Source organism: Bos taurus, chromosome 14, assembly GCF_002263795.3.
Source record: "Bos taurus isolate L1 Dominette 01449 registration number 42190680 breed Hereford chromosome 14, ARS-UCD2.0, whole genome shotgun sequence".
Taxonomy (NCBI): domain Eukaryota; kingdom Metazoa; phylum Chordata; class Mammalia; order Artiodactyla; family Bovidae; genus Bos; species Bos taurus.
This window is the reverse complement of record NC_037341.1, coordinates 76,034,595-76,055,401: the sequence shown is the minus strand read 5'-3', so window position 1 is coordinate 76,055,401 and position 20,807 is coordinate 76,034,595. Positions and strand designations below refer to the sequence as shown.

The following is a 20,807-nucleotide window of genomic DNA, read 5'->3' as shown; positions in this document are numbered from 1 at the left end:
CCATCCTAAAGGAAATGGGTCCTGAATATTCATTGGAAGGACTGATGTTGAAGCTGAAACTCCAATCCTTTGGCCACCTGATTCGAAGAAATGACTCATTTGAAGAGACCCTGATGCTGGGAAAGATTGAAGGCGGGAGGAAAAGGGGACAACAGAGGATGAGATGATTGGATGGCATCACCAACTCGGTGGACATGAGTTTGAGTAAACTCCGGGAGTTGGTGATGGACAGGGAGGCCTGGCGTGCTGCAGTCCGTGAGGCTGCAGAGTCGGACACGACTGACTGGCTGAACTGAACTGAACTGTCCTTTTAAAAATTGAATACAATGCACAGTTAAAGCAACAGACATATATCTTTGGAAAAGCTGAAACAAGTTTATTCTAATTTGTTAGTTTATTCTAATTTATTTAGCATAGACTTATTTTCTGGTGCTACATTGCAAACAAATGCTACTACATCTGCATCCCTTCACACATTTACAAAGTGCAAAGAGTCCTTGTGAAATTTCTAACTGAAGATTCAAGATACAAACTTAAAGTATTCTTTCAGTTCAGTCGCTCAGTCATGTCCAACTCTTTGCATAAAGTATTCTTTCGGGCATCTTACACTAGGTATTCGTGAATTAAGTGATTTTCAAGTACTTTTAATTTACCCTAATCCTGAAGGTTGGAAAGACACAGAGCATGCCCGCCAGCCCCTAGTCCTGGTATCCTTCTGTGTGTGTGTGTGTGTATGTGTTTATGCGTGCGCTCTCTGTCTCTTTTTCTCTCTGCTCCTGCCTGCTGGCCTTTTAAAGATATGGAAGATCCATTTTCAGGGAGAATTCAAGATATGGAGGTTGTTAACAGTTGACAGTCACTTTTTTTTTTGTTATCCCTGGATGTTCTGTTCTATTCGAAGTATCCCCATTTCTTGTCTTTGTAAAACTGAAATCCGTGCTGTTGGGTTCCTCCTTTCCAGCTTTCTTGGCCTGCAGGATCGGGCCCGCGTGCCTTGGCCTGGCTTCAGCTGAGCTTTCTAGACTGTCTGTAGCTGTTGCCACATGCTCTGGTCCTAACGAGTGACAACAAGGCCCCTGCCTGGGAGCCCCTCTCTTTTCACTCCGAAGCTGCCGGGTGAACACAAAAGTTTTCTCCTTTGTGCCTTAGACCCTCGAGGGCAGAGGTCACTCTCAGTGAACTCTGACTGAATGAGAAGCAGTGCGTCAATTGGGTATAATTTATGAGCTAAGGGTGTAGGATTCCCTAGTCAATTTCCTCCCTAAGAAAATAACAAATTTGTGTCAACTACAAAGATTGTCTTCATAGATTTAGAAAAGAAATAAATTTAGGAATTTTTCCATACCTGCTTATTTTCTACTTCACTGGCTTTAGGGGAAAAAAATAACTTTTTTCATTTAACAGAAATATAGATGGAAATGGGTTCTTTCTGGAAGGAACTACATCTTTAATGGAAATGTCAGGGAGGAATGAATCTATGTTTATGAATAATGGTAGCAACATGTGATGATCTAACCTTTTTTTCTCAATCAGATATTGTTGATTTTATGGATTTCCAAAAATATATGCAAAAACAAAAGAAAAATATTTTTAAAGCTGGAAACTGATAACTTCCTAAGTCAGAGATAATTATATAAAAGTCATCGGTGTATCAATTAAAGGTTTTGTTTTCTTAAACACAGTTCTGGTTGTTCTCACTTAGTCTCAACTAAGCCAGTCATTGATGTGAAAGTCATTCATTGGTGTCTGACTCTTTGCGACCCCATGGACTGTAGCTGCCAGGCTCCTCTGTCCATGGGATTCTCCAGGCAGGAATATGGAGTGGGTTGCCATGCCCTCCTCCATGGGATCTTCCTGACCCAGGGACTGAACGCGAGTCTCTTACGTCTCCTGCTTTGGCAGGCAGATTCTTTACCACTAGTGCCATCTGGAAAGCCCATAGATATGCATATGTATATTTAAAAGAGTAAATAACAGAAACAAAAATTCTGTAGTATAATGCTTACCCTTATTTATGTGTGTAGCACTCTGATATTTTCTTGTCTATTTTATATGCTGGTTATGACCCATTTAATTGAATTCATGATTCCCGAATGAACTGCAAGCTGCAGCTTGAAAACGATTTATTTAGAGGCACCTGTTAACCAAGGTACAAATCCCTCTCCTAGTCTCCCTGATAGAAAATCAGAAAACTGAACGCGTTCCATGATGCTTCTACTTCACCAGAGCTTCCACTGTGGTGCTTGCACTAGAAATTGGAAACCGCTTTCCAATTAGGAAACCACATTCTAAAATCTCCAGGAATTGACCCCAGGGCACCTTCCCTCCCGTCCTCTTTCTTTCCTCCTAAGACCCCTCCTGTGGGGATCAAGACCATTAGGACCAAGCCTTTTTCTCCAAGAATGTTTTGTTCCAGTAGATGTATCTGCAGCTTAGAAATGGGGTTTACAGTTGAGTGTTATTTTGCCAAAATAGGGAGAGTAAATGTTATTCCTTGTTCATTTAACAAACATTACTCTATGTAACTACTGCTGCTCTTGAATTAATTTTCCCAGTAACTAAATATGCTCAACATCTATACATTTTCTTTTGAAGCCATTATTTTTTAAACTGAAGAATAATTTATATGCTGTGAAATATATAAATTTTAAAGGACAGATCAATTTTGACTAATGCATGCATTGTGGCACTTCCCTAGTAAGACAAAAAAATTTCTATCACTCCATAAAATTCCCTCATGTCTTCTCATAGTTAATATCTTCTTACCCACTCCCAATTATAAGCAGTCATTGGTCTGATTTGTACCATTATAGAATAATTTTATTTCTAAAGTCATTCTTTTGCTATCTTCTTGGTTCTCTTCTACTCAATCCATACTTCTTATCCCCTGAAAGATGGTCTAATTTGTCCAAGTCCTTCCTAAAACTGAGCTTCCCTTTTGGCTCAGCTGGTAAAGAATCTGTCTGCACTACAGGAGACCTGGGTTCGATCCCTGGGTTGGGAAGATCCCTTGGAGAAGGGAAAGGCTACCCATTCTAGTATTCTGGCCTGGAGAATTCCATGGACTATATAGTCCATGGGGTTGCAAAAAGTCAGACACGACTGAGTGACTTTCACTTCACTTCTTAAAACTGGTTATTTACCATATATGTTAAAAGAAATGTAGTTGTAATAATCAAGAAAACTAATATTAGGTTAAATTTTAGGGCAATATTGTATATAACTCTATTGACTCACATGTAGCTTGAGGTCAACTAAAACTCCCAGGTATTAAAAAAATTGTTATAAAACTGTTGCTCTTTTATAATTTTAGGACTAAACTCAGGATTTTTCTTTTATGCCTATGGAAGTTAATCTTGGTTTTGCTCATTGTTTCCAAGTATTCAGTTAATTTTGTTTCGTCATCTAACACATTTATAACTATTCCTCTTGCTTTGTTTCATCTGCCAATTTGAAAATCACATGGTTTATATCTTCATTCAAATCCTTATGGAAATTTAGAACAGAAACTATCACCCAAGAAAAGGGTCTGGGATACCGACACATCTCTAGTTTCCTGCAGTCTGGGGTTAAGCTAATCTCGAGAGTGACCCTGCCTAACCATTTCAGCATATAGTGTCTGCTTCTTCATCTTTTACGCAAAAGTATCTTTCACCTATTTTCAAGCCATCTCTTTCTGTGTGGATTACATAATAGGGAATCGTATCTAGTCCTTAGCTTAAAGTCCATCAGTATATTGATTTGCCCAAATTTATGGCTCCAGCTTGGACCTCTCCTCTGAACTCAGATTTATTTATCAAACTGCCTACATGACATTCCATCTGAATTCTGGTTCTCACCTCACACTAACACATCTCCAAACAATCTGTTTCTATCTTTCTCACTCTATGCTTGCTTTAAAATTTCCTATTTTGCAAATGGCATCTTTGTTCTTACTGTTCCTCAGCTTAAATCCTAAATTATCCTTGATTTTTTTCTCTCTTCACACAATCAAATAGCAAAAACTATAGGCTCTTTCTTTGAATGCATCCAATATTGGGCCACTTCTTAACTCTGCTGCATGGGGTCACAAAGAGTTGGACCACTGAGCGACTGATCACACAACACACACACAGACACACAAACTCTGCTCCAACTACTCTGGGTCTGAGGGCCATTATCCCTATAGAACTCTGTAGATGGTGATCCCTCCTTGGCTTCTCTGACTTCCATATTTGCTTCTGTGGTCTATTCTCCACACAGCAGGAAAAAATCCCTTTCAAAAAGATCTCAAGTAGGTCACCTTCTGCTCAAGATCTTCAGTGGTTTCTGCATCTCAGAGGACAACCCGAAGTTTATGCCACAGCCTCCAAAGCCCTCCATTAAGCCCTCCATTAACTTGCCCTGACTGATCATTCCAGTTTTTCCTCTCCTCTGCCTCCTCTTGCTGCACACGACTCTGCCTTTAGCTTTGCAGACCAGAGCTTCATCTCGTCCGTCCTCCTGCAGGGCACCCTCTCTGTCTATCCCTCCTTTCCTGCTCCCAGTACCTGCACGCTCACTCCCTTGCTGCCTGCAGTCCTCTGCCCCAATACTCAGTTGCACTTCCCTAGAGCAAACCTTTCATAGCCAATACCACCCTTACTCTCCTTAACCTGCTTAATTCTGTTCCTAGCATTATCACCTCCACACATGTTCTATATTGCTTTTTTATTCCTCTCTTTTGAAATTTAAGCTCCATGTGTGCAAGTATTTTTTCTTTTAAACCATTGAATTCCTAGTAGCTAAAATGGTGCCGGGAACATTTAAGTAAGAACTGAATAAAATGTTTGTTGAATGAGTTAATTAAACAGATGAATCAGTGAGTGCCCCACACAGAATAAGTGTTAGGTGAAAGACACTTAAATGTAATATAATGCATTAAGAAGAGGAAAATTAGAAAATTAGAAACATTCAAAACATTAAAATTTCTTTGCTATACATTTTTTATTTACAAAAAAAGACCTCTAAATTTGAATTTGGCCATGTAAAACGTTTGGATCCAAATCATTTGTATTAGAGACATAATTAGGCGCTGATTCTCTGACTGTCAGGCCAATCCAGAGCTAATCTGGGGCCTGATTGTCATGCATTGCCAAGGCATATTCTTAAATGGGAAATGACGTGCTTAGTAGCAAAGACATAGAGCTGTAGAATTTAATTATATTTAAATTAATGCCAGAAGAGCCTGAAGAGCTCTTCTTCTTTGACACCAATTAGGAGAGAGGCTGCTAAAGAATAAGTCATCTGCTGAAGAGAGACCCATAGTTTATTTGACTCTAATTTCACATAAAGTCTCCAGATAACTTTCATTTTATTAAAAATAGGGCAAAAAATCATAAATGCTGTATTCAGGAAGAGCTTTGATACTTATCGGGAAATTGATGTGTTGCCTTCCTAGGCACTGGAGAAGCACTTGCCTTGAACAAGTCGACTTTGCTGATGACGCCGAAGTTGACGTCAACAGTGAGGGCGAGCTGCATGGTGGTCGGCAGCGTCTCCAGCAGATCGGACTCATCTTCATAGAGATAAACACATCGACCCACAAAGAAGAGTCATTAATAAACAATACCGAAGCTCATTAAACATTAAAACAATAACAGTAACAAAATGCCAAGTCCTGTTTTGTAAATGAACAGCTGCACCACTGTCTATATTTTCCTTACTTTTATTGAACCGGCATACCCCATCACAATGGAAAAGAAACATATTTTCACTATTGACGACACGACAATTCTGAGTAATTCCAGAACTTTGTGCTTGCTGAAACTTTAGATATAAAATTTAGAGAGGATGGGGCCAAGGCTAGTGAGCAAACTGGGGTGGGAAAAGGATCTGGTTCCCATCTTCTGATTCCACAGCCCTAACATCCTAGGGATGGCAAAGAAAAATGAGTATAATGAGTACCAAGTGGCTTACAGAGTTCTGTCATGATCTTATTGGATGCTTGGGGCAACCCTAAGTATGTTCATTCCTGCTTTCTGGAAAGAAGAAAGGAAAGGGGAAATGAAACTTAGAGCAAAAAAGTGTTAAGTGTCTTGTTTTTGTGTAAGTGGTGAGTGGCTGAGCTGGGAATGGAATCTAAAGAAAAAATGTATTAAGTGAGCAAATTCAAATGATTGTTATTTCCTTGCTTATTAACTCAATGAACTATGTGAATACATTAAAGATGTTTCTACCTGTGAATTAAATGATGGGCCTTTAGGCTGATAAAATGGTCCATGAACAAGACTACCCATTCTTAGTCTATAGTATAGTATGGGTTTCTGAGAGTTGATTATGTGTGATGTTTTCTTACATCCATTTAGATAAAAAAAATCCATGCTGTCTAATTTTGATTCAAATATTGAAATTTGAATATACTCAAATATTCAAATCAATATTCAAATATTGATTCATATTCTAAATATGAAAATCCTTCCTATAAAAACACAGCTCTTTGTTTCCAAGGGCTGCTTATCTTTAGGTCCTTCCTAAGCTGAGGATTTGGAGCAGGGTCCACAGGGAAAGAAGGAAGGGGTCTGCTACCCTTTCTCTCCCTGCTCCTCCCTCTGCATGAGACACCCTCAGGAATATTTGTGGGTGCTTAGGAAAAGGTTTGATTTTTGTCATTTAGATTCAGGAAGATGTTCTAAACCTGTGGTTGGCATCTCTTAAGACCAGCAGAGAGGAGAAGAAAACCATCAACAACCAGTGGTTCTTACCTGCTTTTTGGGAACTTTCATGATTTGGGAATCACATTGTAATTTGCATTCTGAAGGCAGTAGCCTTTTTTACTTCTCAGTAGCACCAGTTCTTTGGAGAAGGAAATGGCAACCCACTCCAGTGTTCTTGCCTGGAGAATCCCAGGGACGGGGGAGCCTGGTGGGCTGCCATCTATGGGGTCGCACAGAGTTGGACACGACTGAAGCTACTTAGCAGCAGCAGCAGCAGCAGTTCTTATTTTTATAGGGTGAGGTGCAAACTAGAAGTTGAATCTGATTATTGTTAAGTAGCACATTATCTTTAACTTACTTTATATCTTTTAGTAAGTGTTACTTTTACCTCCAGTGCTATGGTACTAACAGTAGACACGGTGAATGATTAAGGGTCTCCTGGTAGAGACCTGCAGCTGAGAGTGGCCTGAAAGATCGCTGCTCTGAGCGCTGAGCTCTGGGAAGAGGATGATATTGCAGAGACAGCAAGGGTTTGGAGAACAGGTGCACATCTGAGCTCAGTATAGGCCATTTGCTGGCTCTGTGCCCTTGGCCAATTTTTTTTCAGTTAGGAGCCTCCATTTCCTTGTCTCCTAAAAGGGGGTTGGTAACGCCTAATTTCCCCCATTTTTCTGGGTGAAGATTAGATGAGGTAATGTGTGTAATATCTAGCATCTGTTGGACACTAAAGAAAATTTAGCAAGCCTTCCAGGATTTGCATAATCAGTAAGTTATGTTTGATTTGAGGAAAAATCCCATGATATTAAGTGAGTGCTTTAAAGATTATTTAGTTGTTTCCCAATCTTTTGTTCAAATCCAATTAGTCTCTGCTGCTGCCTTACAGGATTTTCATTATGGGACACGGTTTACAGGGACTTAATCAGTAATTCCCAATGCTTACCTAGCATTCTTTGAGAGGCCCACGTATATTCATACCAAGTCCGGACCCGATTCTGCACAGTCTTAGGAATGGAATAAGTATTCATATAGGCAATGGTATGATCCATGCAGATGCGGAAGTTGTTCTGATTGGCTGTAGCCGCCCCAATTACGTCTTGCATCTAAAACCACAAATATGGTCACTCCACACCCAGCAGAGGAAGTGGAAGAGTTACTGTAAGCCCAGGTGAATTGAGTTCTCACATGACACAGTCCATTCTAATGCTGATCACCTGATCTTTTAACACACTGATACTGGGTCTTACTTTCAACCATTCACTGATTAGATATTGGACAAATCATATCCTTTCTGACCCAACGAGGACAGTAGAACCTATTTTACCTACCATGTGAGGCTTTTGTGAGGATTCAGTCTCATAATGCATATGACTGCACACGTTCTTCTTTGCAAGCTTGCATATTACTACAAAGGTGTTAGTTGATATTTTAAAAATATATAGCTTGTGCTTATGCAAGAAATGTGCAAAGAAAGTTAAAGCAATTGATTACGTGGCAGAATGGCTAGTCCATTTCGGTGAATCTCGTTTTGCAAGCATCCTTCACAGATTTTTGCAGTGTGGCTGGCTATATGGACTCAATTCATCATGAAACTGCAACCTCTGTACTTCTCTTTGTGTTGTTTAGACAGATAAAATCAAATCTCATCATGCTTAAGGCAAGTATTCAGCCTTAAAGTTGAAATGTGCTGAAATTACTGACACATCATGTACAGACGTGACAATACTTAAGGAAATGTCAGGTTTTAGCTCTTGGATGTTTATAACTCAGCCATAAAAACCCACTCTAGGTTAAAAGCTGATCTTTAAGGTCTCAGCACAAAAAAGATATATAGCCCGACTCTTCCTCTCACATAGAGGGAAGCGAGTGGTTGTAAATTTGCTTTGACTGTGGGTTTATAATAGGGAGGAAAACCTGGGCCTCGCTTTCACACTCTTAAGACTTCGCTCATTCATTCTAGTAGCTGAGCCTTTTCTGCTTATGGAAAAACCACTCATTCTTTGAGGTATAGATCAAAAATGGCTCTTTTGTTGCAATGCCCTCCTCAGTTTCCATTTTTAGAGTTAACAGGTTCTTCTACTTGTTGGGAGCATCTACTGAGGAGCTATGCAGAGAGTCAACTGTACACACCTTTTCCAGTTCTGAACTTACGCCTTGAGGGCTATTTATCATCAACCTCAATTCCTAGACCCCCTTTTTCCAAGCCATTTTAGACAAATGATGGACATTACCCACTCACCTAAGGCCTTGAGAATTGGGATATTAGAGGCTGGGTTGGGAGATTTAATAGAGTTTTAAATTGGGACCCAAGGACAATTAAAAGCCTTATGGATTGGTGTTGAGGGCAGAGGATTTGTAGTGACAGTAATCTGAATGCTTTATGTGCAAGGCTGGATTTTGATGGTATAGGTGAAGAAGACATATATTCTATGATGTGTGTTCCAGATTGGAGGAGGAAAATGTCAGTCTCTATGAGCTGTATTCAAGACTAGAATATTGCAGTTAAAATGGGATGTGGTTATCTAGGGTGTAGCTCTTGGTATGGTTATATGTGGGAATTTTGAATCAGTGGAGATTCTGTTCAGGACTTTCTGACTTTTGTTTCTGTTTTTCTCAGCATCTTTTATTCACTGTGAGAGTCAAGGCACAAACCTCTATCTCCTGCCTCAACCTTTCTTTTGGGCTCTACTCCATTTTTTCGTGGCTTGGTGGTTCTCACTGATCCAGTTGGAATGTCACAGTCAAGGTACAGGCAGGTGTGGTGTGGGGAATAAAGCAGCGCTTTCAAACTTTCGTGTGCATATGAATCTTCTGAAGATACTATTAAAATGCAAATTCTGACCCAGTAGGTTTGGGGTGACGCCTGAATTCTGAATTTCTCAGGTGATGCTTCTACTCTTAGTCCAAAGACCACTTCGAATGGAATTTTAACTGGAGCTGGACATAGTTTTTTAATCTTGTAAGAATTGCCTTGAGCATAGTAACTGCTAAATATGCCAGATTTTACTATTTTCATTGATATTATATGGTCTTATCTTATGACTTCTGAATTACATGTATGAATTTGGCATACTTTTTAATCTCCTCAAACTAGAGTTGTCTCAACTGCAAAACTGAGAAAATACTGAAGGAGATCTGGCTACTTCACATAGATTTTAGAAGTTATAAAATAATATGATCTTTGCCATTTATATTCAAATTAGTTGCATTTATATTCAAATTAATTGCCTTTCTCTATAAACAAACTTCCTATTTTCAATCACTGTTAATGTGTCTCCCCAAGCATTAAGATTATGATAATTTATACTCATAGTTTTAACTGCATAGTGTTCATCTTCCAAACTGAAATATTTTCTAAATAGAGTTTCCTTTACAATCTCTCTCTCTACTCAATTACCACGTTCAGGTTGAAGTGGCATGTATTCACCGTATGTTTTTATTTTTTGTATTTTGATGCTTCGATTTCTTGGACTATCCCTCCCAGAGTTAGCTAAGCCAGGTGGCACAGTGGTAAAGAAACTGCCTGCCAATGCAGGAGATGCAAGAGATGTGGGTTCCATCCCTGGATTGGGAAGATCCCCTGGAGCTGGAAATGACAACTCACTCCAGTATTTCGTGCCTGGAAAATTCCATGGACAGAGGAGCCTGGTGGGCTACTGTCCACGGGGTTGCAAAGAGTAGGACAAAACTGAGCACACGAAGATTGCAACCAACTCAACTAGGAGAGCCCCTTTCATATGCAAAACAGCCAATCCTGAGCCCTGACTTCAGCAGGCTTCTTCACTGGCTCTCATATTCCAGGCTACTCTCCACCTGCCGCAATTACCTCAGGGCCAAGTGCCAGGCCACTGAGAGAGTCCCTACAATCCAGAGCCTGTTGAAATGATACAAACTTGCCAATCTTAAATGCTGTTACCCTGCTTGATCAGTTCCTTTCCTGGTTCCCTCCTAAGTAGGCCTCTAGGCAAGGAGTGACCATCTCCTCCTGGATCTGTTTGTATAACAGACTATCTTTTCAGTGTCAATAGTCTCCTGATCTGTTGCCCTCACCATCTGTAAATGATAATAAAACCTCTATTTTAAAACACTATGTGTGCATGCATGCTAAGTGGCTTCAGTTGTGCCTGACTCTTTGCAACCCTATTGACTCTAGCCCGCCAGGCTCCTCTGTCCATGGGATTCTCCAGGCAAGAACACTGGAGTGGCTTGCCATGCTCTCCTCCAGGGAATCTTCCTGACCCAGGGATCAAACCTGTGTCTCTTTCTCCTACATTGGCAGGCAGAATTTTTTTTTTTAAAACCACTAGAGCCACCTGGTAAGCCCTTAAAACAGTATAACCCTTCCAATTTATATTTTGATTGATCTTCCATAAATCTCTTTGTTCAAAATTCTTCCCTGGCTGACTTTCCATTGCCCTTAAGATGAAGTTCAACATCTGCAACATTCAGAGCCCTTAAACTATCTGGCCCTTACTACGTCTCTAACCTTATTTACAGGTGTCTTTCACTCCAGCTGTTCTGGTATTCTTCCATTTCCTTAAACATGTATGGTGCTTTATTATTGCCATCTTTCACACATAGTTTCTGATTGAACTATCTCTCTGTAACTACCGAATCCTATCTGCTTTTTTAAGATGTTGCAAAGACATTTTCTCCTCCATGAAACCTCCTGGGAGGCTTCCTTTTTCTGCTCTAATACAGAGCTTTCAAACTCCCCTCTGGAACTTATCATGGTTAGCAGCTCCTTGACATTCATGGAAGTAGGATTTGAGTTTTGACTATTTGTGATCAGCTTTTTGTTGTTATTTAGTCACTTCAGTCGTGTCTGACTCTTTGCGACCCCATGGGCAATAGCCTGCCGGGCTCCTCTGTCCATGAGATTTCCCAGGCAAGAATGCTGGAGTGGAATAATTTTCATTGCTAAATTTTGTTAAAGCATATTCATAACACTGTTAGTGTAGTGAGTGGGAATCAATCGCTTATCTGGTGGTAATAATCATTTTGTGATTACAATCTCAAGATGGCTTTTTGCTTTCAGACATATAGTGTGTAAAGCACCTTACAAGGAAGTATAATTCTAAAGACGCTGTGCTGTTGAGCTTTTTTTTTCTTGTGATCTGAGAAATCTCAAAGGTGCTGGGCTCTAACCTTGGCAAATGCCAATCATCTTGCAATAAAGTTATTTGGGTATTTGATTTACTTTCTCACAAGACTGTGATTCCTTAAGAATAAGGACAAGAAGATGCCATAATAAACATTTATGGGCCAATGATTTTAATTAATTTAGATGACATTTGGTAACCTCTGATTTAAATGACCTCTGAAGTTGACTTTAATCCAGGGATTCTATGACAATATTTGAAGTTTAAGTAAAAAAAAAAGAGGGTTTCTAAAGGTTTTCAGAAAAACTTAGAAATGTGACTCTCTGAGAGTCTAACAGATACTCATTGTGTACAAGTTTTCTGATAGATTTAATAGTTTAAAAATGGAAAGGCAATGTTGATCCATTTACAGCCCCCTTCAATTCATTAAAAGAGATGAAAGTTAATAAAATTTAAAAAGCACCATATAGGTTTTTATTTTTCCTATGTAAAGTTTATAAAAAATTGATAGGCTTTCAAAAATGACAGCATCATGTATCTAGGGATTCACATCTCAATTTACCTGACCAATTAAGCTGGAGAACACAAAAACTCCAGAAAAGAAGTTCAACAGTTGAAAAACAATTTCAAATGAAGTTTGTGGTTCTGGAAGGCCCCCAATGGTAATCAAAGTTCGAACTGCCCAATAATAACATCTCAGATACCTGTGTAAAGAGAAGATATACATTTTGCTTTTTACTATAGCACTAAAATGCCATTATGCTTGGGAATATATTGCTATAATACTAGATTTTAACACATTCCCTCATAATTAAGATTTCCTATCTTTAAGCAGCATTAGCAACTACCGTGTGTATTAATGTAAACTCCTCTTTTAAGGTAAACTTCTTGATAAACACTGTGAAATGACTAAACAAAGCCAAAGAAGGTGCCTATTAGTCATTCCACTTATTTCTCCCTGCAGAACAAGTCACCCTAGAGTTTAGTGGTATGAAGCGGCAACTATTTCACTAGGCTTGTGACGCTGTGGGTCAGATGTTTGTGGAAGACCCCCAAGACGGCTCATCTACTCCATGAGGAGTGAACCCTCAGGAGACTTGAATGCCAGGAGACAGCTGGGGGGACATGATTGAGGCCAGAGTCCTGAGGCCGTGGTTCCAACTGTTGGCTGAGTTCTTCTGTCGTGCATGTCTGTTGGAACACCCAGGTGGTCTCCTCTCACAGTCTGAGCTGGGATGGTTGCACCCGCTGGGGCTGGCTGTGTATTTTCATTCAGCCTGTGAGTGTGGCTAGCTTGAGCTTCCTTACAGCATGGAAGTCTTGGCGTAGATGGACTTCTTGCCTGGCTGGCTTCCCCCCGAGTGGTAGAAGCTCAGGCAGTAGCTTGTAAGGCTTCCTGTAACTCAGAAGCCCTATAATGTCTTAATCTCTTGCCACATATATTTGCCAAGCAAGTCTCTAAGACCAGCCAGATTCAAGGGAAGGGATATTTGAATCTACCTTTCAATGAGAGGAGCAGCGAAAAGTGTGAGGCTACCTTTAAACTACTTCGTAGTGACTAGTGAGGGATATCATAGATATCAAGGGGGTTTATGGAGATTGAAAAGACCTTTATAGTTTAGAACCAGCTGTTTTTTTACTGATGGAAGATAGAGTAGGTGGGTATATACCTCCTCTCTCTTCTACTCATATCTTACTATATGATTGAATATATAAACCATGACAGAGACAGAGAACAGAGTTCTATCTTAAAAGGGAAATTACTCTTGAGTGTAATAGCTAATTTATCTAGAAATTTAGTATTGAAGAAAACCAAGTATGCTCAGAAATATACTTTATAAAGATTCTGTACTAAACTTTAGCAATTGCAAATGGAGAGACAGATCATTATAGCCCAGATGGGAAGAAAATCTGGGACCAGGGCAACAAAAACAAATATGATAAAGATGAGGACAGAACATGTGAGATTCACTTGGCTATATGTGGCTAAGGGTTTCATGGAGTCCCGAGTGAGGTGGGAAGAGAAATTAGTATTACAACCCATTGTATATATATTATAATTTTGGTCCATAATTAGATACTGTTTATTGCTGTTTAGTCGTTAAGTTGTGTCCGATTCTCTGCAACCCCGTGGACTGTAGCCAGCCAGGCACCTCTGTCTATGGGGTTTCCCTGGCAGCAATATTAGAGTGGGTTGCCATTTTCTTCTCCAGGGGATCTTCCTGACCCAGGGATTAAACCCATGTCTCCTGCTGGCAGGTGGATTCTTTACCACTGAGCCCCCTGGGAAGCCCACACAATTAGGTGCCTATTTGGTATATTCCATATAGCTCTGATAACATGGTCTGGATCAGATATTTCCACTGAATCCTGGAAGAAAAATGTCCTATATATAGAGGCCATTTTCAGATATTGTTGCAGAGAGGCATTCAGATTCAGTGGGTTCCAGCCAGCTATCTTAGTTTCCAGAGTACATAGAAAAGCAGCACTGTTACTGAATTCTGCCCTGGTCAGTCCTTTATTTCTTATCTGGGTGTGCCACATAAACCTTTGCACTTTAAGAAAACGTGCATTTGTCTTTGAACAAGGATGGCCTTTTGGATGGCCTTTTGTGTGTGTGTGTGAGAATAGGTTATAATTTTCAGATCTTCAAACAGTAAGAAGTTGAGGTTTACAAAGAATCAAACTGCAGTTAAAGTCAGTATTCAAATAAAAACAGATCTAGAGAGAAATCACTTGTTTTGAAATTCAATACCTTTTGAAGGACATGAGTCTTGTTGTTTGTTTTATTTGGTACATACAAGAACGGACAAATAATTAACTCTTTGGTAGGATCTGAAACCACTGTGCCAAGAGAATAAAAGTATCACTAGTCTGCAACATTTTTTCTAACAAGCTTCCTTGGACTTACAGATACTAGTGAACTGGATGTCAGAGAGAACTGCCTTGCAGAAGTGTGGAATTAATTTTATGGATTGCATTTAATTTTCAACTCCAGTTTATAATTTCTCATCACCTGACTTAGCATGATCACAAGTCCTGGGCCTGCGGCTCTCTGAATTAAGGAAATTTATTGACCCCAGCGCAACCCACGAGTGGGACACGGACCAGATTCTCTCCCTACGTAGCCAATTCCAACTGTTGGGATTACTATGCCCTACAAAGTCCCTCTAGTATTGAGAGGAACAAACACAGGAATTGCTTTCTCTTACTTTCTTATTTACAGATGTTAGAAAATAACAAGTGTAAAATTTAGGCATTGATTTTCCAAATCTGAAGGGTCAGCCTTGAACCATTTTTTTCATGATGAAAAAGCCTGCAATGTTAATTGGAAGTTTTCTGTCCTGATGCTTTGTGGTTTACCTTGGAATTCTTTTCTCAGTCATGTCTTATATCCAGGCATGCACAACCAGAGGTAAGATTTGTAATTTAATTAGATGGCACCATATTGATCTTCCAGGATTAGCTTAATTAGTCAAGTGTGTCCACCTCTAATATTTACACCCTGGGCAGATAGATCTTTTCAAGGAGATTCTGTCTGGCTGATTTAATACGTGAGCTATCTTATAGGCTATCCTCAAGTTAAAGCACTAAGGCAGAATTTGACATAAAACCATAAAAAATCATTTTGTATGAAAATAGAACTTCTTCCTCTGTGAAACAAATGCAACATGAAACTTCCCCCCAGCATTTTGTTTTGAAATATTTCAAACAAGCAGAAAAAACTGAAATAATTTCACCCTTGTATTCACAGCATAGATGTTATTAATATTATGAACATTTTACTTTATCTTCTTTGTCACATGTTTCTCCACTTTCCATCCATCAACCCATCTTATTTTTGGGCGCATTTCAAAGTAATTTGCAGACAGACACTTCCTCCTAAATACAGTACTTCAGAATATATATGTGTGTGTATATATATATGTATGTATTACTACAGGTCTATACTGATATTTAAAAAAACTTGAACATACATTGAAAGCACAAATCTTAAGTATACCTTCTGACACAATTTGATGAATTGTGAGAAATCCATACATCTGTGTAATTCAGAAACCCATCAAGACAGAGGACATTTCCATCACTCCAGAAATTTCTCTCATTTCTTTTCCCCAGTCAGTTTCTGCCCCCAGGGGTGGCTGTTGTTTCAGATGAGCTTTGCCTGCTTTAGAATTTCACACAAATGAAATCACACATGTGTACATGGTTGTGTAAGATGTCTTTCACTCAGAATAATGTTTTTGAGATTTAGCTGGGTTTTTGTGTGTTTATTCATTTTTACTGCTAAGCAATATCCCTTGCATGACTACAGTACAGTAAGTTTATCCATCTTTCTGTGGATGAAAACCTAGACTGTTTCAAGCTTTTGGTTCTCATGAATAGACATTCTATGAATATACTTATATATGTTCTTTCATAGGCATATATTTTTAAGTTCTCTTGGGCAAATATTTAGGGTTGGAATTTTTGTTTTTAAGGTAGGTGCTATATTTAGTTGTAAAACAAACTGTCAGATTTTATCCCTCCAAACGTGTATGAGATTTCCGTTGCTTTATATGTGTAACCCAAGAATATGATGTTTTAAAAAATTTTAGCCAATGTGGTGGATGTGTAGTGGGACATGCAACTTTTGAAAGTACCCAATTCCATACTTTATGAGTGAACCTTTTAACTACCTCCACCTGTCTTACTTCCAGTTCCGAGTTTCTATAAATTTCTCACTGAAGACACTGAATCTGGAGGAGAACGTTAGGAGTCTAGTCTCATTAGAAGATAAACTCCTCAACAACAGGCATGACAAATAGGAGCTGAATAATATTTGTTAAACGTTGTGAAAGAATAAGTGGAAGGTCTTGCAAACCCAAGACTGAAGAATGTGGGAGGCTGCATCTGTGATTACGTCCATGCAATCCCCATGCGGACTCCTCCCTGTCACGCCACCAGCTGCCTTTCATCTCCCTTCTGGTCTGCCGATCTGCTGTTCTGGAGTGGCTGTGATGCATTTGAGGGGGTCTAAATGTCTAGTGTAAAGACCACTCTTTCTTTCTTTTTCTGCTAGTGTCTGAACTGAAGTATCTAGGGGACCCTGACTTAATAACTTCATTTACCCTTGTCTCATCTTCCTCATGTACAAAGGGAAGGGAGTAAGTTATCCCAAATTTCCTGAGCACTAAAGTATGGACATTCCGACTCCTTCTTCACCCCATCTGGAGTTATGATTCCCATGACACACTTGCTTGCTCTTTCACTCGTTCATTTGATGATTTATGTGTCGGGGATTGAGGTTAGGGATTTGTTAAGAAATTTTTGCACATTGGGAAATTTGTATCAGAAAATAAATAAATTGTGGTATATATGGATAAAGGGAGACTGGGAACATTTCTGGATACCAAATAACTGGAGGAAGGAATGGCAAACCACTCCATTATACTTGCGTGGAGAACCCCATGGACAGTATGAAAAGGCAAAAAGATATGACACCAGAAGATGAGCCCCCAGATTGGAAGGTGTCCAATATGCTATGGAGGAAGAGTGGGGGGAAATTACTAATAGCTCCAGAAAAAACGAAACAGCTGAGCCAAGGTTGAAACGATGTTCAGTTGTGGATGTGTCTTGTGGTGAAAGTAAAGTCCGATGCTGTAAAGAGCATTGCATAAGAACCCAAAATGTTGTAATTGGACATGGTCAAGCAAGAGATGACAAGAGTGAACACTGACATCTTAGGAATCAGTGAACTAAAACGGACAGGAGTGGGCAAAGTTAATTCAGATGACCAGGATATCTACTACCGTGGGCAAGAATCCCTTAGAAGAAATGGAGTAGCCCTCATAGTCAACAAAAGAGTCCAAAATGCAGTACTTGGATGCAACCTCAGAAACAACAGAAAGATGTTGGCTCATTTCCAAGGCAAACAATTAAACATCACTGTAATCCAAATCTATGCCCCAACCACAAATGCCAAAAAGCTGAAGTTGACTGATTTATGCAGACCAACAAGACCTAACACTAAAAAAGATGTCCTTTTCATCATAGAGGATTGAAATGCAAAACTAGGAAGTTTAGAAATACCTGGAGTAACAGGCAAATTTGGCCTTGGAGTACAAAATGAAGCAGGGCAAAGGCTAACAGTTTTGCCAAGAGAGCACATTGGTTATAGCAAATACCCTCTTCCAATAACACAAGAGATGACTCTACACAGAGATATCACCAAGTGGTCAATACCAAAATCAGATTGATTATATTCTTTGCAGCCAAAGGTGGAGAAGCTCTATACAGGCAGCAAAAATAAGACCAGGACCTGACTGTGGCTCAGATCATGAACTCCTTATTGCAAAATTTAGGCTTAAATTGCAGAAAGTAGGGAAAGCCACTAGGCCATTTAGGTATGACCTAAATCAAATGTCTTACGATTATACAGTGGAGGTGATGAATAAATTTAAGGGATCAGATCTGGTAGACAGCATGTCTGAAGAACTACAGAGGTGAATATCATAGTACAGGAGGCATTGATCAAAACCATCCCCGAGGAAAAGAAATGCAAGACGGCAGAGTGGTTGTCTGAGGAGGCTTTACAAATAGATGAGAAAAGAAGAGAAGCAAAAGGCAAGGGAGAAAGGCAAGATACACCCAACTGAATGCAGGGTTCCAGAGAATAGCAAGGAGAGATAAGAAAGCCTTCTGAAGTTAACAGTGCAAAGAAATAGAGGAAAACAGTAGAATGGGAAGGACTAGAGATTTCTTCAAGAAAACTGGAGCTATCTAGGGAACATTCTATGCAAGAATGGGCATGATAAAAGGCAGAAACAGTAAGGCCCTAGCAGAAGCAGAAGTGATTAAGAAGAGGTGGCAAGAAATACACAGAACTATATAAAAAAGGTCTTAATGACCTGGATAGCCATGATGGTGTGATCACTTACCTAGAGCCAGACATCCTGGAGTGTGAAGTCAAGTGGGCCTTGGGAAGCATTACTACAAACAAAGCTAGTTGAGATGATGGAATTTCAGCTGAGCTATTTAAAATTCTAAAAGATGATGCTGTTAAAGTGCTGCATTCAAATATGCAAGCAAATTGGGAAAACTCAGCAGTGGTCATAGGACTGGAAAAGGTCAGTTTTCATTTTAATCCCAAAGAAGGGCAATGCCAAAGAATGTTCAAACTACTGTGTAATTGTGCTCATTCCACACGCTAGCAAGATAATGCTCAAAATCCTTCAAACTAGACTTCAACAGTACATGAACTGAGAACTTCCAGGTGTACAAGCTGAGTTTAGAAAAAGCAGAGGAACCAGAGATCAAATTGCCAACATTCATTGGATCATAGAGAAAGTAAGGGAATCCCAGAAAAACATCTACTTCTGCTTTATTGATGATATGAAAGCCTTTGACTGTGTGGATCACAAATAATTGTGGAAAATTCTTAAAGAGCTGGGAGTATCAGATCACCTTATGGGTTTGCTGAGGAACGTGCATGCAGATAAGAACACTTAGAACTGGACATGGAACAACAGAGTAGTTCAAAATTGAGAAAGGAGTAAGTCAAGGCTGTATTTTGTCCCCCTGCTTGTTTAACTTCTATGCAGAGTACATCACGTGAAATACCAGGTTGGAGGAATCACAAGCTGGAATCAAGATTGCCAGCAGAAATATCAACAACCTCAGATATGCAGATGATACTTCTCTAATGGCAGAAAATGAAGAGGAACTAAAGAATATCTTGATGAGGATGAAGGCGAGTGAAAAAACTGGCTTAAAGATCATGGTGTCTGGTCCCATCACTTCCTGGTAAATAAAAGGGAAAAAAGTGGAAATGGTGACAAATTTTATCTTCTTGGGCACCAAGGTCACTGTGAATGGTGACTGCAGCATGAAATTAAAACATACGTGCTCCTTGGAAGGAAAGCTATGACAAATCTTGACAGCATGTTAAAAAGCAGAGACATCATTTTGCTGACAAAGGTCCTTACAATTAAAGCTATGGTTTTTTCCAGTAGTTATGTACAGATGTGAGAGTTGGACCACAAAGAAGGCTGAGCACCGAAGAATTAATGCCCCTGAACTGTGGTGCTGGAGAAGACTCTTGAGAGTCCCTTGGACTGAAAGGAGATCCAACCAGTCCATCCTAAAGGAGATCAGTCCTAAATATTTTGCTCAAGTTCCAATACTTCGACCACCTGATGTGAAGTGCCAATTCATTGGAAAAGACCCCGATGCTGGGGAAGATTGAAGGCAGGAGAAGAAGGGGGAGACAGAGGATGAGATACTTGGATAACCTCCCTCCAATCAAACTCCAGGAGACAGTGAAGGATAGGGAAGCCTGGCGTGCTGCAGTCTATGTGGTCTGAGTTGGGCATGATTTAGGAACAGCAGCAGCTTATGTTCTGATTTTGAGCTAAGTAAGCCCTTTCCTGCTTTGTCATATTTCACAGTCAGATGAAGGCTGCCATGTACTTAGTATAAATGAAAATAACCTCTTGTCTTCTACTGAAATGAACAGACATTGTTATTTTGATGAAGATTAATAGAATAGTAATACATGCCTCTTATTTTAAATGTTCACAGTGCTTCACTTACACCCTACAGTTGCTGCATAATTCTAACTAGGACAAGGTTCACAAGTCCAGTGATCTCATAAGCAACCTCCAAATTATATGTCGTCAGGAGCCATCACAAGGGTTAACTAAAAAAAGGCTTCACGCTTTTGAGGTCAAAGAGTAATATGAAGTAAGAGAAGAGGCAGGTGCTGCTTTAAAACTGTGGGAAATGCAGGTGTATTAACAACTGCCCTTTACAAATTATTTATTATCATTTTATTTGCCTGTGCCGAGTCTCAGTTGGGGCATTTGGGATCTAGTTCCCCTACTAGGGGTCAAACCCAGGCCCCCTGCATTGGAGTGCAGAGTCTTAGCCACTAGGTAAACTCTGGGAGATGGCGAGGGACAGGGAGGCCTGGCATGCTGCAGACCATGGGGTCGTAAAGAGTCGGACGCAACTGGGCGACTAAACGATAAGAAGAACAATTATTTATACATAA

At 39.7% G+C, this 20,807-nt stretch overlaps 1 protein-coding gene across 1 annotated transcript in view; it reads right to left on the bottom strand.

Moving 5' to 3' along the window:
- CNGB3 (cyclic nucleotide gated channel subunit beta 3) overlaps window positions 1–20,807 on the bottom strand; it is a 189,631-nt gene that overhangs the window by 48,624 nt on the left and 120,200 nt on the right. Inside the window, exons 11-13 of the mRNA XM_015474554.3 lie at window positions 12,336–12,477; window positions 7,615–7,774; window positions 5,439–5,536 (exon numbers count right to left, since the gene is read on the bottom strand). Of these exons, the coding sequence (XP_015330040.2) occupies window positions 5,439–5,536; window positions 7,615–7,774; window positions 12,336–12,477 (400 nt within the window). The remainder of the gene's footprint in view (window positions 1–5,438; window positions 5,537–7,614; window positions 7,775–12,335; window positions 12,478–20,807) is intronic.